This window comes from Pantherophis guttatus, chromosome 1, assembly GCF_059756535.1.
Source record: "Pantherophis guttatus breed Tessera chromosome 1, ASM5975653v1, whole genome shotgun sequence".
Lineage (NCBI taxonomy): Eukaryota > Metazoa > Chordata > Lepidosauria > Squamata > Colubridae > Pantherophis > Pantherophis guttatus.
The window spans coordinates 17367913-17395337 of NC_142063.1; the positions used below are offsets into that span (position 1 = coordinate 17367913).

General features: G+C 44.5%; 1 protein-coding gene across 5 annotated transcripts in view; it reads left to right on the plus strand.

Annotated features, from left to right (window-relative positions):
- The window catches only part of LOC117677378 (uncharacterized), a 78304-nt gene that overhangs the window by 24835 nt on the left and 26044 nt on the right, over positions 1-27425 (plus strand). For all 5 annotated transcript variants that reach the window (XM_060694624.2, XM_087880965.1, XM_087881026.1 and 2 more), the window contains exons 3-16: positions 1201-12924; positions 13035-13133; positions 17833-17975; positions 18093-18160; positions 19122-19294; positions 19801-19827; positions 20541-20683; positions 20935-21002; positions 21817-21989; positions 22372-22398; positions 25497-25639; positions 25886-25953; positions 26613-26785; positions 27038-27064. In XM_060694624.2, coding sequence (XP_060550607.2) covers positions 1201-12924; positions 13035-13133; positions 17833-17975; positions 18093-18160; positions 19122-19294; positions 19801-19827; positions 20541-20683; positions 20935-21002; positions 21817-21989; positions 22372-22398; positions 25497-25639; positions 25886-25953; positions 26613-26785; positions 27038-27064 — 13056 coding nt within the window. The remainder of the gene's footprint in view (positions 1-1200; positions 12925-13034; positions 13134-17832; positions 17976-18092; positions 18161-19121; positions 19295-19800; positions 19828-20540; positions 20684-20934; positions 21003-21816; positions 21990-22371; positions 22399-25496; positions 25640-25885; positions 25954-26612; positions 26786-27037; positions 27065-27425) is intronic.

Sequence of the window (27425 nt, forward strand, 5' to 3'; positions counted from 1 at the left end):
AACTGAGGTTATAAAATGACCTATAGCCGTGATGGCGAACCTATGACACGGGTGCCACAGGTGGCATGCGGAGCCATCTCTGCAGGCACGCGAGCCGTCGCCCTAGGTCAGCTCCACTGTGCATGCACACATACCTCCCGCTGGCCAGCTGACTGGTCTGTGGAGACACGCATGCATGTCGGGGGGGACTGGGTGGGTGGGTTGTGCACACATGACAGGGGGGGTCATGCGCACATGCACGGGGGGGCAAGGGGATACGACGTGCCTCCCAACGCCCGATTCTGGGCCTAGCAGGCCTCCCTGAAGCCTCCTGGGACCAAAAATGGGCCAGTGGGGGCACCGGCATGTGTGAAGGGGGCGGGGGAGCATGGGGGTGGGGGAGTCATGCGTGCATGTGCAGGGGGCAGGGAAACATGGAGCATGCGCGTGCATGCACAGGGGGTGGGGCAACATGGGGCACGAGCATGCATGTACAGGAGGGCGGGGCACGCGGGAGGCATTGCATTATGGATGTGGGCAGGCACGCGCGCACTGTTGCACAGAGGCACGCGCTTTTGGCACCCGAGGAAAAAAAGGTTAGCCTTCACTGACTTATAGCGAAAAGGCCTTCACTTAAGGATAGACCACATCACTGCATGCAAGTTCTCAGTTTCCAACTTCTCTGGTGAAATTCTGAGACAATGTGGTACAATGCTTAACCCTCTGCAGTCACAGAAGCTTTCTGGTGAATTTAGCCCAATCTTTCTCCCTCACCCCAACATAACAAATAGAATTTTGTGAGAAAAATAGGAAGAAGGGGGGATATTTAAATGAAAGATGAAATATACAACCAATATATATATTCAATTATAATAAGTATAGCTGAATATCTTTGCCTAACCTCATGAAAATCAGTAGCTAAGAAAAATAAGACAGGGAAAGACTGACAAATGCCCCAAACAACTACAGAGGGAATTAATATACTTAATCAAATTGATGAAGGAAGCAATAAAATTGGTGCTTATTGTAAGGAAATCCATAGCATTACCATACAAAACGATCTGCATGGTAAAAGGATCAAAAAGTAAAGAAACAGTCATGAGAGCAAAAAGAATGAAAACTTTGCTATGTTTTGTGTTCTATTAGCAAATTGCTGTTTAGAACTTTTGTTCTGTCCTTCATACTACTTTAATTTAATCCCAAGTATTTATATCCTTTCAGCACCAACAGGAAGAGTAAAGGGAACACCTACAATTGAAACATCCTCCACTACTACAAGCAAAGAAAATATGGTGTATACAACTAATGTATACACCAAATCAGAAACAGCCACATCTTCTATAAAGAGCACAGTGCCATCCAATTTTTCTACAATCAGCTCTACGAAGGCTATGAGCACTTCAGAAGCCACCACGTTAGAAACCAAAACACCACAGAGTACAGCATACTCCACACCTTTGCCAGAGACGACCAGGTTTGAATCCGTCACATCAGAAACGACTACTAAACATTCTATTACCACACAATTCTTAGCTACTTCTCCCGAGGCCACCACACCTGAATCCATCATATCAGAAGCAGCCAGCTCTCCAATGAGTGCAGTGCCTTCTACGACATCAGCAAAGAGCACAGTAACTTCTTCTATTTCCGAAACCACGACACCAATTCCAGAGAGCGCAGTGTCCTCCACATCTTTTTCACAGACTAGCATGCCGCCATCCAGTTCGCCAATGACCACTGCTTCTGCTTCATCAAGTAGTGGGGCATCTGTAACTCCCACTACCGCTTCCAGACGTCTTTCTACCCCTGAGGAAACGTCCACCTCTGCTCCAGAGAGTACACCACATACGACAATTTCGGAAAAGAGCACCATAACCACTTCTGCTAGTACGGCAATCACAGGTTCCATTTCGGAGAGCCCAGCATACTCCACACCTTTGCCAGAGACCACCAGGTTTGAATCCATCACATCAGAAACAGCTACGGCTCCTCCAGAGAGCACGACAGCTTCAGGAAAGAGTAGCATGGTGACTTCTCCCATGATGGAAACCACAAGTACTATTCCAGAGAGCATAGCAGTCTCCGTAGCAATCCCAGCAACCACCTTGACTGCATCCACCACATCACAAACTACCACATCTGCACTAGTGACCACAGAGCCATCCAGCCCTTTTCCCGAGAGTTCCACAATGAAGAGTAGTAAAACAAGAACCACTACTCAACTTCCAACCACCATGGAATACTTAACTACTTCTCCACAAACCACCACGTTGGAAACCACAAGAACAGCAACAGCCACTTCTCCCCCAGAGACCACAATGACCTCCAGCTCTATCAAGACTACTAGCTCTTCAGAAACGACCACACAATTCTTAGCTACTTCTCCCGAGGCCACCACACCTGAATCCATCACATCAGAAGCAGCCAGCTCTCCAATGAGTGCAGTGCCTTCTACGGCATCAGCAAAGAGCACAGTAACTTCTTCTATTTCCGAAACCACCACACCAATTCCAGGGAGCGCAGTGTCCTCCACATCTTTTTCACAGACTAGCATGCTGCCATCCAGTTCGCCAATGACCACTGCTTCTGCTTCATCAAGTAGTGGGGCATCTGTAACTCCCACTACCGCTTCCAGACGTCCTTCTACCCCTGAGGAAACGTCCACCTCTGCTCCACAGAGTACACCACATACGACAATTTCGGAAAAGAGCACCATAACCACTTTTGCTAGTATGGCAATCACAGGTTCCATTTCGGAGAGCCCAGCATACGCCACACCTTTGCCAGAGACCACCAGGTTTGAATCCATCACATCAGAAACAGCTACGGCTCCTCCAGAGAGCACGACAGCTTCAGGAAAGAGTAGCATGGTGACTTCTCCCACGATGGAAACCACAAGTACTATTCCAGAGAGCATAGCAATCTCGGTAGCAATCCCAGCAACCACCTTGACTGCATCCACCACATCACAAACTACCACATCTGCTCCAGTGACCCCAGAGCCATCCAGCCCTTTTCCCGAGAGTTCCACAATGAGGAGTAGTAAAACAAGAACCACTACTCAACTTCCAACCACCATGGAAACTACTTCTCCACAAACCACCACGTTGGAAACCGCAAGAACAGCAACAGCCACTTCTCCCACAGAGACCACAATGACCTCCAGCTCTATCAAGACTACTAGCTCTTCAGAAACGACTACTCAACATTCTATCACCACACAATTCTTAGCTACTTCTCCCGAGGCCACCACACCTGAATCCATCATATCAGAAGCAGCCAGCTCTCCAATGAGTGCAGTGCCTTCTACGGCATCAGCAAAGAGCACAGTAACTTCTTCTATTTCCGAAACCACCACACCAATTCCAGAGAGCGCAGTGTCCTCCACATCTTTTTCACAGACTAGCATGCCGCCATCCAGTTCGCCAATGACCACTGCTTCTGCTTCATCAAGTAGTGGGGCATCTGTAACTCCCACTACCGCTTCCAGACGTCCTTCTACCCCTGAGGAAACGTCCACCTCTGCTCCACAGAGTACACCACATACGACAATTTCGGAAAAGAGCACCATAACCATTTTTGCTAGTACGGCAATCACAGGTTCCATTTCGGAGAGCCCAGCATACGCCACACCTTTGCCAGAGACCACCAGGTTTGAATCCATCACATCAGAAACAGCTACGGCTCCTCCAGAGAGCACGACAGCTTCAGGAAAGAGTAGCATGGTGACTTCTCCCACGATGGAAACCACAAGTACTATTCCAGAGAGCATAGCAATCTCGGTAGCAATCCCAGCAACCACCTTGACTGCATCCACCACATCACAAACTACCACATCTGCTCCAGTGACCCCAGAGCCATCCAGCCCTTTTCCCGAGAGTTCCACAATGAGGAGTAGTAAAACAAGAACCACTACTCAACTTCCAACCACCATGGAAACTACTTCTCCACAAACCACCACGTTGGAAACCGCAAGAACAGCAACAGCCACTTCTCCCCCAGAGACCACAATGACCTCCAGCTCTATCAAGACTACTAGCTCTTCAGAAACGACCACACAATTCTTAGCTACTTCTCCAGAGGCCACCACACCTGAATCCATCACATCAGAAGCAGCCAGCTCTCCAATGAGTGCAGTGCCTTCTACGGCATCAGCAAAGAGCACAGTAACTTCTTCTATTTCCGAAACCACCACACCAATTCCAGAGAGCGCAGTGTCCTCCACATCTTTTTCACAGACTAGCATGCCGCCATCCAGTTCGCCAATGACCACTGCTTCTGCTTCATCAAGTAGTGGGGCATCTGTAACTCCCACTACTGCTTCCAGACGTCTTTCTACCCCTGAGGAAACATCCACCTCTGCTCCAGAGAGTACACCACATACGACAATTTCGGAAAAGAGCACCATAACCACTTCTGCTAGTACGGCAATCACAGGTTCCATTTTGGAGAGCCCAGCATACTCCACACCTTTGCCAGAGACCACCAGGTTTGAATCCATCACATCAGAAACAGCTACGGCTCCTCCAGAGAGCACGACAGCTTCAGGAAAGAGTAGCATGGTGACTTCTCCCACGATGGAAACCACAAGTACTATTCCAGAGAGCATAGCAGTCTCCGTAGCAATCCCAGCAACCACCTTGACTGCATCCACCACATCACAAACTACCACATCTGCTCTAGTGACCACAGAGCCATCCAGCCCTTTTCCCGAGAGTTCCACAATGAAGAGTAGTAAAACAAGAACCACTACTCAACTTCCAACCACCATGGAATACTTAACTACTTCTCCACAAACCACCACGTTGGAAACCACAAGAACAGCAACAGCCACTTCTCCCCCAGAGACCACAATGACCTCCAGCTCTATCAAGACTACTAGCTCTTCAGAAACGACCACACAATTCTTAGCTACTTCTCCCGAGGCCACCACACCTGAATCCATCACATCAGAAGCAGCCAGCTCTCCAATGAGTGCAGTGCCTTCTACGGCATCAGCAAAGAGCACAGTAACTTCTTCTATTTCCGAAACCACCACACCAATTCCAGGGAGCGCAGTGTCCTCCACATCTTTTTCACAGACTAGCATGCTGCCATCCAGTTCGCCAATGACCACTGCTTCTGCTTCATCAAGTAGTGGGGCATCTGTAACTCCCACTACCGCTTCCAGACGTCCTTCTACCCCTGAGGAAACGTCCACCTCTGCTCCACAGAGTACACCACATACGACAATTTCGGAAAAGAGCACCATAACCACTTTTGCTAGTATGGCAATCACAGGTTCCATTTCGGAGAGCCCAGCATACGCCACACCTTTGCCAGAGACCACCAGGTTTGAATCCATCACATCAGAAACAGCTACGGCTCCTCCAGAGAGCACGACAGCTTCAGGAAAGAGTAGCATGGTGACTTCTCCCACGATGGAAACCACAAGTACTATTCCAGAGAGCATAGCAATCTCGGTAGCAATCCCAGCAACCACCTTGACTGCATCCACCACATCACAAACTACCACATCTGCTCCAGTGACCCCAGAGCCATCCAGCCCTTTTCCCGAGAGTTCCACAATGAGGAGTAGTAAAACAAGAACCACTACTCAACTTCCAACCACCATGGAAACTACTTCTCCACAAACCACCACGTTGGAAACCGCAAGAACAGCAACAGCCACTTCTCCCACAGAGACCACAATGACCTCCAGCTCTATCAAGACTACTAGCTCTTCAGAAACGACTACTCAACATTCTATCACCACACAATTCTTAGCTACTTCTCCCGAGGCCACCACACCTGAATCCATCATATCAGAAGCAGCCAGCTCTCCAATGAGTGCAGTGCCTTCTACGGCATCAGCAAAGAGCACAGTAACTTCTTCTATTTCCGAAACCACCACACCAATTCCAGAGAGCGCAGTGTCCTCCACATCTTTTTCACAGACTAGCATGCCGCCATCCAGTTCGCCAATGACCACTGCTTCTGCTTCATCAAGTAGTGGGGCATCTGTAACTCCCACTACCGCTTCCAGACGTCCTTCTACCCCTGAGGAAACGTCCACCTCTGCTCCACAGAGTACACCACATACGACAATTTCGGAAAAGAGCACCATAACCATTTTTGCTAGTACGGCAATCACAGGTTCCATTTCGGAGAGCCCAGCATACGCCACACCTTTGCCAGAGACCACCAGGTTTGAATCCATCACATCAGAAACAGCTACGGCTCCTCCAGAGAGCACGACAGCTTCAGGAAAGAGTAGCATGGTGACTTCTCCCACGATGGAAACCACAAGTACTATTCCAGAGAGCATAGCAATCTCGGTAGCAATCCCAGCAACCACCTTGACTGCATCCACCACATCACAAACTACCACATCTGCTCCAGTGACCCCAGAGCCATCCAGCCCTTTTCCCGAGAGTTCCACAATGAGGAGTAGTAAAACAAGAACCACTACTCAACTTCCAACCACCATGGAAACTACTTCTCCACAAACCACCACGTTGGAAACCGCAAGAACAGCAACAGCCACTTCTCCCCCAGAGACCACAATGACCTCCAGCTCTATCAAGACTACTAGCTCTTCAGAAACGACCACACAATTCTTAGCTACTTCTCCAGAGGCCACCACACCTGAATCCATCACATCAGAAGCAGCCAGCTCTCCAATGAGTGCAGTGCCTTCTACGGCATCAGCAAAGAGCACAGTAACTTCTTCTATTTCCGAAACCACCACACCAATTCCAGAGAGCGCAGTGTCCTCCACATCTTTTTCACAGACTAGCATGCCGCCATCCAGTTCGCCAATGACCACTGCTTCTGCTTCATCAAGTAGTGGGGCATCTGTAACTCCCACTACTGCTTCCAGACGTCTTTCTACCCCTGAGGAAACATCCACCTCTGCTCCAGAGAGTACACCACATACGACAATTTCGGAAAAGAGCACCATAACCACTTCTGCTAGTACGGCAATCACAGGTTCCATTTTGGAGAGCCCAGCATACTCCACACCTTTGCCAGAGACCACCAGGTTTGAATCCATCACATCAGAAACAGCTACGGCTCCTCCAGAGAGCACGACAGCTTCAGGAAAGAGTAGCATGGTGACTTCTCCCACGATGGAAACCACAAGTACTATTCCAGAGAGCATAGCAGTCTCCGTAGCAATCCCAGCAACCACCTTGACTGCATCCACCACATCACAAACTACCACATCTGCTCTAGTGACCACAGAGCCATCCAGCCCTTTTCCCGAGAGTTCCACAATGAAGAGTAGTAAAACAAGAACCACTACTCAACTTCCAACCACCATGGAATACTTAACTACTTCTCCACAAACCACCACGTTGGAAACCACAAGAACAGCAACAGCCACTTCTCCCCCAGAGACCACAATGACCTCCAGCTCTATCAAGACTACTAGCTCTTCAGAAACGACCACACAATTCTTAGCTACTTCTCCCGAGGCCACCACACCTGAATCCATCACATCAGAAGCAGCCAGCTCTCCAATGAGTGCAGTGCCTTCTACGGCATCAGCAAAGAGCACAGTAACTTCTTCTATTTCCGAAACCACCACACCAATTCCAGAGAGCGCAGTGTCCTCCACATCTTTTTCACAGACTAGCATGCCGCCATCCAGTTCGCCAATGACCACTGCTTCTGCTTCATCAAGTAGTGGGGCATCTGTAACTCCCACTACCGCTTCCAGACGTCCTTCTACCCCTGAGGAAACGTCCACCTCTGCTCCAGAGAGTACACCACATACGACAATTTCGGAAAAGAGCACCATAACCACTTTTGCTAGTATGGCAATCACAGGTTCCATTTCGGAGAGCCCAGCATACGCCACACCTTTGCCAGAGACCACCAGGTTTGAATCCATCACATCAGAAACAGCTAGGGCTCCTCCAGAGAGCACGACAGCTTCAGGAAAGAGTAGCATGGTGACTTCTCCCACGATGGAAACCACAAGTACTATTCCAGAGAGCATAGCAATCTCGGTAGCAATCCCAGCAACCACCTTGACTGCATCCACCACATCACAAACTACCACATCTGCTCCAGTGACCCCAGAGCCATCCAGCCCTTTTCCCGAGAGTTCCACAATGAGGAGTAGTAAAACAAGAACCACTACTCAACTTCCAACCACCATGGAAACTACTTCTCCACAAACCACCACGTTGGAAACCGCAAGAACAGCAACAGCCACTTCTCCCCCAGAGACCACAATGACCTCCAGCTCTATCAAGACTACTAGCTCTTCAGAAACGACTACTCAACATTCTATCACCACACAATTCTTAGCTACTTCTCCCGAGGCCACCACACCTGAATCCATCACATCAGAAGCAGCCAGCTCTCCAATGAGTGCAGTGCCTTCTACGGCATCAGCAAAGAGCACAGTAACTTCTTCTATTTCCGAAACCACCACACCAATTCCAGAGAGCGCAGTGTCCTCCACATCTTTTTCACAGACTAGCATGCCGCCATCCAGTTCGCCAATGACCACTGCTTCTGCTTCATCAAGTAGTGGGGCATCTGTAACTCCCACTACCGCTTCCAGACGTCCTTCTACCCCTGAGGAAACGTCCACCTCTGCTCCAGAGAGTACACCACATACGACAATTTCGGAAAAGAGCACCATAACCACTTTTGCTAGTATGGCAATCACAGGTTCCATTTCGGAGAGCCCAGCATACGCCACACCTTTGCCAGAGACCACCAGGTTTGAATCCATCACATCAGAAACAGCTACGGCTCCTCCAGAGAGCACGACAGCTTCAGGAAAGAGTAGCATGGTGACTTCTCCCACGATGGAAACCACAAGTACTATTCCAGAGAGCATAGCAATCTCGGTAGCAATCCCAGCAACCACCTTGACTGCATCCACCACATCACAAACTACCACATCTGCTCCAGTGACCCCAGAGCCATCCAGCCCTTTTCCCGAGAGTTCCACAATGAGGAGTAGTAAAACAAGAACCACTACTCAACTTCCAACCACCATGGAAACTACTTCTCCACAAACCACCACGTTGGAAACCGCAAGAACAGCAACAGCCACTTCTCCCCCAGAGACCACAATGACCTCCAGCTCTATCAAGACTACTAGCTCTTCAGAAACGACTACTCAACATTCTATCACCACACAATTCTTAGCTACTTCTCCCGAGGCCACCACACCTGAATCCATCACATCAGAAGCAGCCAGCTCTCCAATGAGTGCAGTGCCTTCTACGGCATCAGCAAAGAGCACAGTAACTTCTTCTATTTCCGAAACCACCACACCAATTCCAGAGAGCGCAGTGTCCTCCACATCTTTTTCACAGACTAGCATGCCGCCATCCAGTTCGCCAATGACCACTGCTTCTGCTTCATCAAGTAGTGGGGCATCTGTAACTCCCACTACCGCTTCCAGACGTCCTTCTACCCCTGAGGAAACGTCCACCTCTGCTCCAGAGAGTACACCACATACGACAATTTCGGAAAAGAGCACCATAACCACTTTTGCTAGTATGGCAATCACAGGTTCCATTTCGGAGAGCCCAGCATACGCCACACCTTTGCCAGAGACCACCAGGTTTGAATCCATCACATCAGAAACAGCTACGGCTCCTCCAGAGAGCACGACAGCTTCAGGAAAGAGTAGCATGGTGACTTCTCCCATGATGGAAACCACAAGTACTATTCCAGAGAGCATAGCAGTCTCTGTAGCAATCCCAGCAACCACCTTGACTGCATCCACCACATCACAAACTACCACATCTGCTCCAGTGACCCCAGAGCCATCCAGCCCTTTTCCCGAGAGTTCCACAATGAAGAGTAGTAAAACAAGAACCACTACTCAACTTCCAACCACCATGGAATACTTAACTACTTCTCCACAAACCACCACGTTGGAAACCACAAGAACAGCAACAGCCACTTCTCCCCCAGAGACCACAATGACCTCCAGCTCTATCAAGACTACTAGCTCTTCAGAAACGACCACACAATTCTTAGCTACTTCTCCCGAGGCCACCACACCTGAATCCATCACATCAGAAGCAGCCAGCTCTCCAATGAGTGCAGTGCCTTCTACGGCATCAGCAAAGAGCACAGTAACTTCTTCTATTTCCGAAACCACCACACCAATTCCAGGGAGCGCAGTGTCCTCCACATCTTTTTCACAGACTAGCATGCTGCCATCCAGTTCGCCAATGACCACTGCTTCTGCTTCATCAAGTAGTGGGGCATCTGTAACTCCCACTACCGCTTCCAGACGTCCTTCTACCCCTGAGGAAACGTCCACCTCTGCTCCACAGAGTACACCACATACGACAATTTCGGAAAAGAGCACCATAACCACTTTTGCTAGTATGGCAATCACAGGTTCCATTTCGGAGAGCCCAGCATACGCCACACCTTTGCCAGAGACCACCAGGTTTGAATCCATCACATCAGAAACAGCTACGGCTCCTCCAGAGAGCACGACAGCTTCAGGAAAGAGTAGCATGGTGACTTCTCCCACGATGGAAACCACAAGTACTATTCCAGAGAGCATAGCAATCTCGGTAGCAATCCCAGCAACCACCTTGACTGCATCCACCACATCACAAACTACCACATCTGCTCCAGTGACCCCAGAGCCATCCAGCCCTTTTCCCGAGAGTTCCACAATGAGGAGTAGTAAAACAAGAACCACTACTCAACTTCCAACCACCATGGAAACTACTTCTCCACAAACCACCACGTTGGAAACCGCAAGAACAGCAACAGCCACTTCTCCCACAGAGACCACAATGACCTCCAGCTCTATCAAGACTACTAGCTCTTCAGAAACGACTACTCAACATTCTATCACCACACAATTCTTAGCTACTTCTCCCGAGGCCACCACACCTGAATCCATCATATCAGAAGCAGCCAGCTCTCCAATGAGTGCAGTGCCTTCTACGGCATCAGCAAAGAGCACAGTAACTTCTTCTATTTCCGAAACCACCACACCAATTCCAGAGAGCGCAGTGTCCTCCACATCTTTTTCACAGACTAGCATGCCGCCATCCAGTTCGCCAATGACCACTGCTTCTGCTTCATCAAGTAGTGGGGCATCTGTAACTCCCACTACCGCTTCCAGACGTCCTTCTACCCCTGAGGAAACGTCCACCTCTGCTCCACAGAGTACACCACATACGACAATTTCGGAAAAGAGCACCATAACCATTTTTGCTAGTACGGCAATCACAGGTTCCATTTCGGAGAGCCCAGCATACGCCACACCTTTGCCAGAGACCACCAGGTTTGAATCCATCACATCAGAAACAGCTACGGCTCCTCCAGAGAGCACGACAGCTTCAGGAAAGAGTAGCATGGTGACTTCTCCCACGATGGAAACCACAAGTACTATTCCAGAGAGCATAGCAATCTCGGTAGCAATCCCAGCAACCACCTTGACTGCATCCACCACATCACAAACTACCACATCTGCTCCAGTGACCCCAGAGCCATCCAGCCCTTTTCCCGAGAGTTCCACAATGAGGAGTAGTAAAACAAGAACCACTACTCAACTTCCAACCACCATGGAAACTACTTCTCCACAAACCACCACGTTGGAAACCGCAAGAACAGCAACAGCCACTTCTCCCCCAGAGACCACAATGACCTCCAGCTCTATCAAGACTACTAGCTCTTCAGAAACGACCACACAATTCTTAGCTACTTCTCCCGAGGCCACCACACCTGAATCCATCACATCAGAAGCAGCCAGCTCTCCAATGAGTGCAGTGCCTTCTACGGCATCAGCAAAGAGCACAGTAACTTCTTCTATTTCCGAAACCACCACACCAATTCCAGAGAGCGCAGTGTCCTCCACATCTTTTTCACAGACTAGCATGCCGCCATCCAGTTCGCCAATGACCACTGCTTCTGCTTCATCAAGTAGTGGGGCATCTGTAACTCCCACTACCGCTTCCAGACGTCTTTCTACCCCTGAGGAAACATCCACCTCTGCTCCAGAGAGTACACCACATACGACAATTTCGGAAAAGAGCACCATAACCACTTCTGCTAGTACGGCAATCACAGGTTCCATTTTGGAGAGCCCAGCATACTCCACACCTTTGCCAGAGACCACCAGGTTTGAATCCATCAGATCAGAAACAGCTACGGCTCCTCCAGAGAGCACGACAGCTTCAGGAAAGAGTAGCATGGTGACTTCTCCCACGATGGAAACCACAAGTACTATTCCAGAGAGCATAGCAATCTCGGTAGCAATCCCAGCAACCACCTTGACTGCATCCACCACATCACAAACTACCACATCTGCTCCAGTGACCACAGAGCCATCCAGCCCTTTTCCTGAGAGTTCCACAATGAGGAGTAGTAAAACAAAAACCACTACTCAACTTCCAACCACCATGGAATACTTAACTACTTCTCCACAAACCACCACGTTGGAAACCGCAAGAACAGCAACAGCCACTTCTCCCCCAGAGACCACAATGACCTCCAGCTCTATCAAGACTACTAGCTCTTCAGAAACGACCACACAATTCTTAGCTACTTCTCCCGAGGCCACCACACCTGAATCCATCACATCAGAAGCAGCCAGCTCTCCAATGAGTGCAGTGCCTTCTACGGCATCAGCAAAGAGCACAGTAACTTCTTCTATTTCCAAAACCACAACACCAACTCCAGAGCGTCGTGTATCCTCCACATCTTCCCCAGAGAGTAGCACTGTGAAACTGGAAGAATCGCTTGTGACTTTCTCCACCTCTTCTATTCTGGAGAGAACAACTTTGATTCCTGTAAGTGGAGAGATCTCTACTACTGCCACTTTGATTTCTTCAGTCTCACACCAAACAGAATCTGTTAGTCCTCATGAGATGAGTATGACGAGCTTGGGCACTTTCAGGACTTCTACATCCCCTACAAATATAATATCAACTTCTACTTCAGAGACAAGGAGAGGTAAGCTTGTAACATGTAACATTTGCAACATGTTCTAAATTACTAAGTGACACGTTATTTTTGTAATATAACTGGAATACAACTGGATTATGTCTCTTCTCTATCAACAGGGCCTGTTACCCCCACCCCTAGCCCCTCTCCTGAAGGAAATCTCTTTACGAGTGAAGCCAATATTGCATCCACATTACTTAGCACAACACCAGTTGAAAGTAAGTAGACAATCTTGTTTAGAAAAATAATAATCAGCCTTTCATAACCTTGATGGTTTCCTGATATGTGATTTTCAATGCCCAGCATTTTTAAAAATGACTTCTCTGGCTGGAAAATTCTTGAGGATGGAGTCCTCTCTTTCTTTCTTTCTTTCTTTCTTTCTTTCTTTCTTTCTTTCTTTCTTTCTTTCTTTCTTTCTTTCTTTCTTTCCTTCCTTCCTTCCTTCCTTCCTTCTTTCTTTCTGTTTCTCTCCTCCTTCCTTCTCTCCCTCCCTCCCTTCCTTCCTTCCTTCCTCTCTCTCTCTCTCTCCCTTTCTTTCTTTTCTTTCCTTCTTTCCTTCCTTTCTTGCATGCATTCGTTACACCTGCCCATCTCAAACCACTGATTCTGGGCAGCAAACAATTATAAAAACACTTAAAACATAATGCAGAAAAAGAAATTAAATACAAATAGTAGCCAAAAGATATTACAATCATCATTGTCAGCATAACCAGGAAATGGGGCCCTTCACACAACAGAGGCAACCTGGTCATAGGTTGAGGATTACATGTACAATAAGGTGACCAGACGTTTTGGCAGGACAGTCCCGATTTTTAGCAATTTGTCCCTCGTCCTGCGGCGTTTTAAAAAAGTCCCGATTTTTCATTCTTCCTCCTGAGTCCCGGCTGCCTCCTGAGTCCCAGCTGATGGCTAGAGGGAAAAAAACTGTTTAAACTCTTGCCGTGGGGCTTCAAAGGGCCGCCCTACAGCTGATCAGTGTTAAAAGAAAACAAATGAGTAGACTGATGCCTGCAAAAATAGAAAAAACAGCCTCTTACAGCTTCCGCATAGGTTAATTAGCACAAGTTGATTAGCTCGGCTTCCCCACTCTCAGCTGATTTGCTCTCAGCTGTTTTGGGCAGGGCTCTGTTCTGTTGCTAGCAAAGAGTTCCTGGAAAGATTTTTTTCCCCTAGCTAGGCTGAAAAGCGAAAGCAAAAGTAAAGCAGGGTCTTTTCTGCAACGTGGCAAAATGAGGCAGAGACATTTCTTTATCTTTTTCTTTTTCCTCACCAAAAAAGGTAGGTACAAAAACTGCAAACAATGGGAAATTTAGGGCAAAAGAGGAGAGTTCAAGATTTTAAAACACAAAAGAAAAAAAGCTCTATTTAACTAGGGAATTGTAATAATTGAGATACTATTAATTGTATATTGTGTTGAAAGCAGAAATGGTTAAGTTGTGGTTTGGAGGAATATATGGGGGAAATTATTTGGTTTATTATTATTGGTAAATATAATTAATTGATTTGTAAGAAATTGGATTGCATGGAAATAATTGGAATATTCATGTTCATATTGATTAATATACAAAAAAGATAGTTATATAACTAATTGATTTATATTAAAATGTTGAATTTGTATTAAACAACTGTATTACATAATTACATAATTAACCAATGTGAGGATGGATATAAAAATAGATGACAATGGGAAGGGGTATAATATAGAATAGAAGGGAAAAATTGAATTTGATTAAGATTAGAGATGAGGATGAAGGGTAATATTGGTTTTTTACAAAAATAGATGAGGAATAAATATGGCAAAAAGGAAATATAGAAATTGTAAATTTAATTGAAATGACTAAACACTGTTTAAATTTGTGAACCAGCCAAATATTCTGTTCAAAGAAAATACATTGTATGTTTGTATGTGTGTTTCTAATTATTGCTATTTATTCATATTTGTTCTCTTTTATTCTTTAAAGTTTAACAATTCATTCTTTATCTTAATATCTTTATATTTGTTTGGGGTTGGCTTTCTTCCCTTTCATCTTTTTTATTGTACAGCAATCTTTCTCCTCAAACCTACCACCTCTCTTTTCTTTCCTTCTTATTTTCTTTTCCCCCATCCTCTTCTTCTCCCTACTTCCTCTTCCTTTCTCCTTCTCCTCCTCTCTTCCTCCCTCTCTTACCCTCACTCCTACTCTAATTTCCCTTCCCTTCCTTCATCCCTCTCTATTGCTGTATCCTTTTATGCATATGGACTACTCAGAGGGCTGAAAAAGTTATTTTTGACTGGTCCTCACACTTTTGACCAGTCCTCGAACTTACGACTGTCCTCACATTTTACATTTTTGCCCTATCTTGTCATCATGGTGAAGAGAAGCAGTTGTGAAATGAGTGACATGGTTGTTAAGAATGCTGCACGGGCACAAATGTGAGGATGGTCATAAGTGTGAGGACCAGTCAAAAGTGCGAGGACCTGTCAGAAATGACTTTTTTCAGCCCCCTGGGTAGTCCTTTTGTGCACAGGGACTACTCAGAAGGCTGAAAAAGTTATTTTTGACTGGTCCTCGCACTTTTGACCAGTCCTCAAACTTACGACTGTCCTCACATTTTACGTTTTTTGCCCTATCTTATCACCATGGTGAAGAGAAGCAGTTGTGAAATGAGTGACATGGTTGTTAAGAATGCTGCACGGGCACAAATGTGAGGATGGTCATAAGTGTGAGGACCAGTCAAAAGTGCGAGGACCTGTCAAAAATGACTTTTTTCAGCCCTCTGAGTAGTCCCTATACACATAGCCATGGCCACCTGGTCACATGACCAGCTAGCCACACCCACCCAGTCACATGACCTCCAAACAACGCCCACAAAATAAGCCACGCCCACAATAGTGTCCCGCTTTACCAATGTTAAAATCTGGTCACCTTACTGTACAATCAAAACATTTGGATAGGATGGGAGCAAAATATTTCAGCAAGATATAAAATAAGTGAGAGTATATCACATATAGGCAGGACATTCTGGGCCAATACCCATTCTGGCAATGATAGGTAGTTCTTTCTTGACCATTCTAAACCATTTAAATCATTCATTTAATGACTAATTGAAGTTCCAATGGCACTAAAAATGACTTATGATCATTTTTCACGCTTATGACTGTTGCAGCATCCCCATGGTCACAATTCGGATGCTTGGCAACTATATATTCACGATGGGGTCATGTGATCAACTTTTGCAACCTTCTGACAAGCAAAGTCAATGGGAAGCCAGATTCACGTAACAACTGTGCTACTTACTTAACAACTGCAGTGACTCACTTATAATTGTGGCAAGAGAGGCAGGGGTGAAATGTAAAATTTGTTACTACCGGTTCTGTGGGCGTGGCTTGGTGGGGGAGTTAATGTGACTGGGTGGGCGTGGCCACCTTTTTTTTTTTTAACTTTTCAAAGCATTTTTTCTAATGCTTTGAAAAGCCTCTCTGCCAATCAGGCAACTCAGCTGTGAGTTGCAAGAGACTTTTCAAAGCATTTTTTTTACCACCTCTTCGGCCAAGAGGTTGCAGAAAAAAGTGCTTTGAAAAGCCTCTGACGATCCCAGATGAGCCGAATGATCATCAGAGGCTTTTTTTTTTAACTTTTAAAAGTATTTTTTCTTTGGAAGAGGTTGTAGAAAAAATGCTTTTAAAAGTAAAAAAAAAAACGGCCTCTAATGATCGCGTGGCTCAACTGGGCATTGGGGGGGGCAGGGATTTTTGCTATCGATTCTCCGAACCACCCGCCGCCATCGCTACCGGATCGGGTGATCCGGTCCGAACCGGGAGCATTTCACCCCTGAAGAGAGGTCATAAAATGGGGCAAAACTCTCTTAACAATAACTGTCTTGCTTAGCCGCAGAAATTTTGGGCTCAGTTATGGTCAAAAGTAGAAGACTAAATATGGAACCTATATCCTAGTTGCCAAACTTGTTACTGTATCCACAACAGAACTGAGTTCAAGATATGATGTGCAAAGTACAATGGATGGATGGATGGGAGGGAGGGAGGGAGGGAGGGAGGGAGGGAGGGAGGGAGGAAGGAAGGAAGGAAGGAAGGAAGGAAGGAAGGAAGGAAGGAAGGAAGGAAAGATGGCTTTGGTTTCCGTATCTGAGATCTGTTATCTTAAATTATCCAATACTGAAATACCACTGGGCATAACAGCCACTGCAAAATACAGTGATTTATATGCTGATAATATACCACTGTTCTGATCTAGGCTTCCTGAGACAGTAAAAAGCACACAATTAGTTCCAAAAACGCTCTTTTTATTTCAACAGTTGTGAATTCTGTTCATTCACAGTTGAGTCACAAATGGTTGTAAAGAGTCTGACAGAAGTGTGCCACAGTCCTTCAGGATAAGGCTGATAAGAACCCACCTTTATCTCCCTTAACATGCTGTCAAGACCTAATTGGCAATTAGTTTTGCAAGGCCACACGGAATACAGAGTCAAAATAGAGCTGCAAAATTTAAACTGGCCAGAATAAACAACATTGCTTCCTACAAAGGCCCACGTGCCTTTGCTCCTCCTTTATGTCTTATGGGAGGGGCCAATCATCTCCAAGCCCTACTCCTAAGTTGTCCTTTTTGTTTTAACTGGTCTTGCCTTCTGGCAGCTCTGCGCATGCGCGCACTGGGAACAGGCTCCCCCTGTTCCTTTGCTTCACTGATGTCCATCTCTGAAGGCTCCGGAGTCCACACATAACTCCCAGATGGCCCTGGCCCCATCTCTGCCTCCAACACAGAGCCCTCGTCCGAGCCTTCCCCAGACTCCAGGACTGGCCCATGTTTCGCCCCAGCCTCCTCACTGTCTGACTCTGCTGCCAGCTCTGCAGGCCGCCGGCAGACCACAACAACCATCAACTCTGGCTTCCATATCTAAGATCCATTATTTCCCTTCCAGCTGTTTCTCCCACTTCCAAACCTCCAGTGACAACTGAATGTTTCACACTCAACTTCACTACAAAGAATGTGAAGTATGAGCCACCGATGAGTGATCCCAAGTCAAAGCTCTTCAGCGCAACAGAAAGAGTCTTCAGGAAATTGGTGAGGAGACGAATGCATGCTTACCCCAGTTGCTCTTCCACATAAGATTTTCATAAAATAGTCAGCAATAGTATTTTTCTATCAGCAATAAATACATAGTTTTTTCTTTAAACCTAGTTTGGAGAGATATTGAAGACCAGCAAGATTGGTCCTCATTTGATCAACTGTAATTTATCAACATTAAGGTAAGTAATATGAGATGGAGACTTTTTTCATGACACATAAATGTCCTGTTATGGGGATGATTACTCGCAACATTTAATCTATTTGAGACTATCCATAGTTTGCTTCAGTAACAGTCTCTAACATATCACATTGACATAGAAATCTCTAAAAGACTCCCTTCCGCATTTATATCCCAAACAATTTCTTTGCTTCAATATCACTTCCTATCACTTCACTAGAGGCTCCACGATTAGCTTCCTCCACTCCTTCCCACAATAAGGTTTGAAGTGCAATTCAAATGAAATACTAGATTAAAAATTATTGTTGTTGTTAGTTGCGAAGTCGTGTCAGACCCATCGCAACCCCATGGACAACGTTCCTCCAGGCCTTCCTGTCCTCTACCATCCTCTGGAGTCCATTTAAGCTCACTTCACCATTTACTGCTTCAGTGACTCCATCCAGCCACCTCGTTCTCTGTCGTCCCCTTCTTCTTTTGCCCCCAATCGTTCCCAGCATTAGGTTCTACTCCAGTGAGTCCTTCCTTCTCATTAGGTGGCCAAAGTATTTGAGTTTCATCTTCAGGATCTGGCCTTCTAAAGAGCAGTCAGGGTTGATCTCCTCTAGGACTGACCGGTTTGATCGCCTTGCAGTCTATGGGACTCACAGGAGTCTTCTCCAGCACCATAGTTCAAAGGCCTCAATTCTTTGGCGCTCAGTCTTTCTTATGGTCCAACTTTAACAGCCATACATTGCAACTGGGAAAACCATATTAAAATTAAAAATTAAAACCAGATTAAAAATACTATCAGAAAAATTCCAAAAAGTGGATGATAGAACTGTATTAAGTCAGAACTGGAAGATCTCACTTTTTACTTTTTAGCCTGCCACGTAGATCCAAGTGCAACATTACCTATGTGAAATCATCCAAAGTCCTCTATAGCTTCTCTGAATATATCTTAAGTTGTGTCCTTTCATTCTCAGACCTGTGAATCAGGGCAAGAGCATCGGAGTAGACAGTGTCTGCTGCTACCGTAAAACAGCTAATGCTCCCCCTTTTGATCGAGTGAACATATATCGTAAATTCATAAATGAGACCAACGGTTTCACCAAGATGAGGAATTACAAGTTGGACCCAAACAGCCTTTTTGTTAATGGTAAGCAGAAGATGGATTTCATGACTAAAGAGGTTATCAGGTTGGCTGAAACTGAATCGGTTCTGACTAATGTGATTAATGTTAACTTCTGACTAAGTTAAGGGATAGTTCCTCTCTGTGACCCAATGGAGAGTTGTCAGAGGGCTACCAGACTTTCTTCATGTATACCAAATTTGTGCTACTAAAATCTAGATAACCACTACATGGAAGCAGTGTTTATTGTCATTTGCAATTTTGCCCCTGCACTAAATGGACACTTGATATAGAGTTAGTTCACAGTGGCCTACTAAAACTAAAGACTGCTGCTATTGGGGACCTTCCGGATAATTTGCAACCCTACTATCTGAGATTTGTTGATATGGAATTATTGGAAGTGTGTTGGAGGAATTTATCGTATCTTATTTTTCTCATGGTTAAGAGCTTGAGAAAGACTTCCCATTTTAATGTGTTCTTGTGCCTTCTTTTGTGACTCTCTTTCCATTTTTGCAATTCTCTTTCCATTTCAGATTATCATGAAGCACCACCTCAGACCAGTAAGTACACTTTACAGAAGTTTCTTGTGCCATGAACGCCAGCTGTGGTACACAATCTAAAATGTCCAACTTTGTCCCAAATATACTGATTGCAGAGCAAGTAAAGCAGTAGGGCCTACAGGCTTTTGCCAAGAGCCATGGGTGGAAAACACAGGGATAGAGGGCCAGGTTGAATATTGAGAAGATTTTCCAGACAGTAAAAGGTGTTAATCACTGCACCATGTCAGTCTCCAAAGTGGTGTGTTCAGTAGAGATCTTCAAACAGAGAGTAGATACTGATTTCTGATATTCCAACAATTTCCATTAGAAATTGTTCTGAAACACTGAACAATAATCTACCTTGTTAATTTATTCCGCATCTTGGAACTTTACAGGCCTTGCCCTTCTGAAAAGTACTCCTTTATATTCTTGAATAGTCCTACCATAGTCCTGCTCAATCCTCTATTCTCCAGGCTTAACCCATCAATCTTTCTTTTGCACAATTTGGTTTTCAGCCCCTGATCTTCCTTCTTGCCCTTTTCTGGATCCACAACAGATCGAGAATAACAGTTACTTTCAAATTGTGAAAAGCATGTTTGTTCTTAAACTTCTTTAATACACCACTGAACCCCCTATGTTCATGACAGTAACTGCAAAATACAAAATGATTATTGGATTGATTATATGCCATCAACTCTGGTTTCCATATCTGAGATTCACTTTATCTCTTCTAGCTCTTTCTCCCACCTCCAAACCTCCAGTGACAACTGAATGCTTTACGGTCAACTTCACTACGACCAATTTGATCTATAGGTCAGAAATGGCTGATCCCACATCAAAGATTTTCAGCAAAACACAACAATTGTTCATTAATATGGTAAGAATATAATGCATACTTAGTCCAATAGCTCTTATTTTAGGACTTTCATAATATAGTAAGTAATAGTATTTTACTATTCACAATAAATGCATAGTTTTTTCATTAAACCAAGAAATGGTCTCTTATGTAAATTGGTGAGGAGACAAATGCATACTTATCTGAGCAGCTCTTCGTCATAAGATTTCCATAAAATAATCAGCAATCGTGTTTTACCACCAAACAATAATTAGTTTTTCCTTTACACCTAGTTGGGACAGATATTGAATACCAGCAAGATCGGTCCTGATTTGATCAACTGTAGTTTATCAACATTAAGGTAGGTAATATGGAATGGAGATTTTTTTTGTGATACCTAAATGCCCTTTTATGGGGGTGAAAGGATTCTGATATGGAAGTCTCGCAACATCTAGTCATATTTTAGAGCCGAAGTCTCCAACCTTTTGGGCACCAGAGACTGGTTCCGTGGAGAGAATTTTTTTCCATGGATTGGAGGGGGTATGGTTTGGCATGCTGTCTCTATCTCACAGATGGGGTTTCGTTTGTTTGCAGAGCCTGGTTTCCGACATGGCATGGACAGGGATTGGAGACCTATTTTAGAGAATCCCTGGTTTGTTTCAGTTTCAGTCTGTAGCATATCACATTGATATACAAATCTCTAAAAGACTCCTTTTCATCCCAAACCATTTCCCTGCTTCAATTTTCACTTCCTATCACTTCACCAGAGGCTCCATGGTTGGTTTCTTCCACTCCTTCCCACAATCAGGTTTGAAGTGGAATTCAAATGAAACATCAGATTAAAAATACTGTCTGAAAAATTCCAAAAAGAGGGTGGTAGAACTGCTAATGTAGGGAGCCATTCAAGAATGAAATCAGCTAGGAAATACCCAGACGGGATCCTGAATAGTTAAACCAGGGGGAAGAAAAATGTGAGGTGGCACACTCATGGAACAAACCAGTGTCAACAAAATCGTGAAGGTTGCAGTAATACAGCAGACCTGTATTAATTCTGAACTGGAAGCCCTCACCTTTTACTTTTAGGCCTGCCAGGTAGATCCAAGTGTGACTTTACCTCTGTGGAGTATTCTACAGCTTCTCTGAGTATATCTCAAGTTGTGTCTTTTCATTCTCAGACCTGTGAATCAGGGCAAGAACACCGGAGTAAACAGTGTCTGCTGCTATCGTAAAAACACTACTGCTCCCCCTTTTGATCGAGTGAACATGTATCATAAATTCATAAATGAGACCAATGGTTTCACCAAGATGAAGAATTACAATCTGGACCCAAACAGCCTTTTTGTTAATGGTAAGAAGAAGATGGTTTTTATGACTAAAGAGGTTATTTGTTCATTCATTTATTTATTGGAGCCATCACGTGGTGGCTCTGTACTACTGAATGTGTTTTTTCTGATGCCATCCCAGAACCTTCTTATAAGCAATCATTGGACTAGGTGGATACCCTATATAGAATTAGTCACAGTCTACTTAAAGTAAAGACTGCTGCTATTTGGGGTCTTTGGGATAATTTGCAACCCTACTATCCGAGATTTGTTGACATTGAATTATTGGAAGTGTGTAGGAGGAATTTATTGTATCTTATTTTTTTTGTGGTGGAGAGCTTGAGAGAGTAGTCTTGGGCCTTCTTTTGTGACTGTCTTTCCATTTTTCCCATTCTCTTTCCCTTCTAGACTATCATGAAGCAGCACCTCAGACCAGTAAGTACACATTACAGATGTTTCTTGTGCCATGAATGCCAACTGTGGTACACAATCTAAAATTGTCCCAAATATACTGAATGCAGAGCAAATAAAGCAGTAGGCCCTAGAGCAGGGGTGTAAAATTAAATTTTATTGAGGGCTGCATCAGCATTATAGTTGCCCTCAAAGAGCCAGTTGCACGTAAGACTATGTATCATGTTAGTTCAGGAGTGAATTAATATGTTTCATTTTTCATGAACAGAAACATATTTAGCATTTTGGAGAACAAGTGTTCAAAAATCATATTTACACATGAAGATTCATGGACATTTTAAAAAATTGCGTACAGTATTTAGAAGCAATAAGAAACAAAAATAGTTCAGTTCTGGTTGGGTCAGCCCTAGAGCACAAGTTGTGTATCTTATCTACAATAGGTATTTTATGAGTTTTTTATCTTTTTGTAGCTTATATATTGATGCCTTTTCATTTTCTTACCTTTTCTTTATAAGAATAATAGGATATTTTAGAAAATTATATAATTCAGCTATACAAATTGTTTTATTGTCACATTATGCTTTTCATAGTGTGAAAGAAACAAAAATATAATGAATTTGAGAAATACACTGGACACTTTGAGCCAAATAACAGGTGGAACTAGGGCAAAATATACTTGATTAAGTATATCTTTTTTTTTCCTAGCCTTTTTCTACAAGCGTAAAGTCTCCTCAGTGTTGATCCTTTGGTTATGACAGGAATTGACTAACCAACATATCACCCAAACAAACCCAATGTCCTTCTTCCTTCTGTTTTCTCCACAACACAACAACCTTTTCAGCTGGATTGGGCTGAGACTGAATGACTGGCTCAAATCACCCAGCCAGCTCTCATGCCTAAGGCTGGACTAGAACTCACAGTCTCCCAGTTTCTAGCCTGGTGCCTTAAAAAAAAAACCTTGATTAAATAAAATTACTCCCCACGTTTATTAATACTCATTTGATATTGTAATGAATAATAGAGCCTTGGTGGTGCAGCAGACTAAAGCACTGTTAAGATAACACCAGCTGCCTGCAATTATTGCAAGTTCAAATCTCACCAGGCTCAAGGTTGACTCAGCCTTCCATCCTTTCAAAGGTAGGTAAAATGAGGACCCGGTTTGTGGGGGCAATAAGCTGACTTTGTATAAAAAAGAACACCGCTTAGGTGGGTGGCGAAAGCCCTACTAAGCAGGTATATACAAAAGTATGAAGGCTATTGCTTAACGCATTGTAAGCCGCCCTGAGTCTCCGGAAAAGGGCGGCATATAAATCGAACCAATAAATAAATAAATAAATAAATAATTTGAAAACAACTTTTGAAGGGAAACTTTTGGTGTCTATACACAAAGGTTTAGGTTTACTTCCTTTGTTTTTTCTTCATTAGTCATTTTATTTCATTCATTGAAACCTGGATATTCATTTGTCTAATCAGCATTTTCACAACTATTTCCTAACTGCTGCTATTTGTGGCTTCAGCCAGCTTTAAATCGAATCTTTATATATGCAATTCAAAAAGAAGGTTTTTTTTCTTTTCCGTTGTGTCATCATTCTTTGCTTCTATAGTGCTAAAGACTTAAGACTTAAGAATTTGACCACTTTATGGAAGCAATTCTGTGTACCATATGGAAGACATTCTCTAGTCTAAGTCATTCTCTTTTGTATATGCACACCAACAAAAAGTCTACACACTGCAGGTGGAAAGACAGTTTACCTGAGCAGATTAAAAATCCCTGTGCTAATTCTGTCCCCATTTTCCTAAACCTTCCCCATCATCATAAGGACCCATCTGCTAATCAAAGCAGCAGTGCCAATCAAACAGGAGCTTTGGGCAGGAAACAGGGAGGAGAAGGAAACCAAAATGTCACCCTGGGAGCGCTGCTACCATAAACCCAAAGCTCAGAAGTCAAAATAAAGAGGCAAACTGAAAGATAGACAGCTCTGATGAAAAGAAGTGACAACTGAGAAAATTGGGCTGAGAAAGGTCCAAGGTGGCTACTTCGCCCAGCAGACTGCGACAACAGCTTCCCCTCTGGGCCCGCAGGCTTCCCAGGGGGCGGAGTGGCTTCTGCTGGAAGGCACTGCTGTTGCTGCTGCTAGTGCCTCCGAGGCGAGGCAAGGCAGGTGGCGGGGAGGGGTGGCCTAGTTGCCAGACCCCGAGGTGCACAAGTGCAGTATAGGTGGGACGGGGCTGAGTGTCGCTTAATGGATGCCCTAGGCTCACATCTAGCAGGGTATCACTGCCGGCCAATGAGCAGCCGAGGGACCAACGAGATGCAGCTGCTGCTGGGCACCACCAGTACCCATGCATTTCCGCCTCCAGGGAGCGTATCCAGGGGGAGTACCCGGCCAGGTGGAGGTGGGCCAGGGCCAAGGTGGCAGGAGCCAGGCCCTTGCTGCCACCAGGACAGCCGCGCGGGCCAGATCTAAACCCATTACAATCCTGCAATCCTTAGGTTTGACATGTCTGCCCTAGAGGCTTCTGCCACAAGCGATGGGTGGAAACTACAGGGATGTAGGAACAGGTTGAGTATTAGAAGATTTTCCAGACAGTAAAAGGTGTAAAGCAATGCACCATGTCAATCCCCAAAATGGTGTGTTCAGTAGAGATCTTCAAACAGAGAGTGGAAACTGATTTCTGATATTCCAGCTCTGATTATGACCAATAGGAATTTTTCTGTAACACTGAACAAGAATCTGGCTTGTGAATTTATTGTGCATCTTGGGAATTTACAGAACTAGCCATGCCCTTCTGTATAGTTCCCCTTAACATTCTTGAAAGCTTTTACCATAGTCCTGCTCAGGCCTCTGTTCTACAGGGTAAACCCATCAATTTTCTATTGCACAACTTGGTTTTCAGTCCCTGCTCGTGCTTCTTGCCCTTTTCTGGATCCACAGCAGATCGAGAATAACAGTTACTTTCAAACCGTGAAAAGCATCTGCTTGTTTTTAAACTTCTGTAATGTACCACTGAACCCCCTGTGTTCATGACAGGAACCGCAAAATGCAAAATAGTGATTGATGGATTGATTATATGCCATCAACTCTGGTTTCCATATCTGAGATTCACTTTATCTCTTCTAGCTCTTTCTCCCACCTCCAAACCTCCCGTGGCAACTGAATGCTTTACGGTCAACTTGACTGTGACCAATTTGATCTATAGGCCAGAAATGGCTGATCCCACATCAAGGATTTTCAGATCAACACAACGACTCTTCATTAATTCGGTAAGAAAGTCAATGCATACCCAATAGCTCTTATCTTAGGACTTTCATAATATAGTCAGCAATAGTATTTTACTATTCACAATAAATGCATAGTTTTTTCATTAAACCGAGGCAAGGCCTCTTAGGTAAATTGGTGAGGGGACAAATGCATACTTATCCGAGCAGTTCTTCGTCATAAGATTTTCATAAAATAATCAGCAATCGTGTTTTACCACAAGCAATAAATCATTTTTCCTTTACACCCAGCTGGAACGGATACTGAATACCAGCAAGATTGGTCCTGATTTGATCAACTGTAGTTTATCAACATTAAGGTAGGTAATATGTTATGGAGATTTTTTTTTTTTTGTGATACCTAAATGCCCTTTTACGGGGGCAAAAGGATTCTGATATGGAAGTCTCGCAACATCTGGTCATATTTTAGAGAACTCATAGTTTATTTCAGTTCCAGTCTGTAATATATCACATTGACATAGAAATTTCTAAACGATTCCTTCCTGCATTTTTATCCAAATCATTTTTTTGCTTCAATATTCAGTTCCTATCACGGTCCTGGAGGCGACCCGGTTAGCTTCCTCCATGCCTTCCCATAATTAGGTTTCAAATGGAATTTACAATTTAGTAACACCTGATTAAAAATACTGACTGAAAAACTCCAAAAGTAAGGTGATAGAACTGTGCCCCTGTAATGCAGGGAGACATTCAAGAATGAAATCAGCTAGGAAATACCCAGAGGGGATTCTGTATAGTTAAACCAGGGGGAAGAAATTGTGAGGTGGCACACTCATGGAACAAACCACTGTCAACAATATAATCAAGGTTGCAATAATACAGAAGACCTGTATTAAGTCTGAACTGGAAGCCCTCACGTTTTACTTTTTGGCCTGCCAGTAGACCCAAGTGTGACCTTACCTCTGTGGAGTTTTCTACAGCTTCTCTGAATATATCTTAAGTTGTGTCTTTCCATTCTCAGACCCGTGAATGAGGGCAAGAACACCAGAGTAAACAGTGTCTGCTGCTACCGCAAAACCACTTCTGCTCCCCCTTTTGATCGAGTAAACATATATCATAAATTCAGAAATGAGACCAACGGTTTCACCACGATGGAGAGGTACAACTTGGACCCAAACAGCCTTTTTGTTAATGGTAAGAAGAAGATGGTTTTCATGACTAAAGAGGTTATGAAGTTGGCCAGAACTGAATTGGATCTCATCAATGTTATGTAATTAAAATGATAGTTTCTCTCTGCGACAAAATTGGAAAGATGCCAGAGGGCTACAAGTGTGTAGCAGGAATTTATTCTATCTTATTTTTCTTGTGGTGCAGCGCTTGAGAGAGTAGTCTTGTGCCTTCTTTTGTGACTCTCTTTCCATTTTTGCAATTCTCTTTCCATTTCAGATTATCATGAAGCAGCACCTCAGACCAGTAAGTATAATTTACAGAAGTTTCTTGTGCCATGAATGCCAACGGGGGTACACAATCTAACATGTTCAACCTTCTCCCAAATATACTGATTGCAAAGCAAGTAAAGGAGTATAACCCTAGAGGCTTCTGCCACAGGTGATGGGTGGAAACTACAGGGATGTAGGAGTAAGTTGAATATTAGAAGATTTTCCAGACAGTAAAAGGTGTAAACCAGTGTACCATGTCAATCCCCAAAATGGTGTATTTATTGGAAATCTTCGAACAGAGAGTGGAAATTGATTTCTGATATTCCAACTCTGATTCTGACCAATAGGAATTTTTCTGTAACACTGAACAGGAATCTGGCTTGTGAATTTATTCT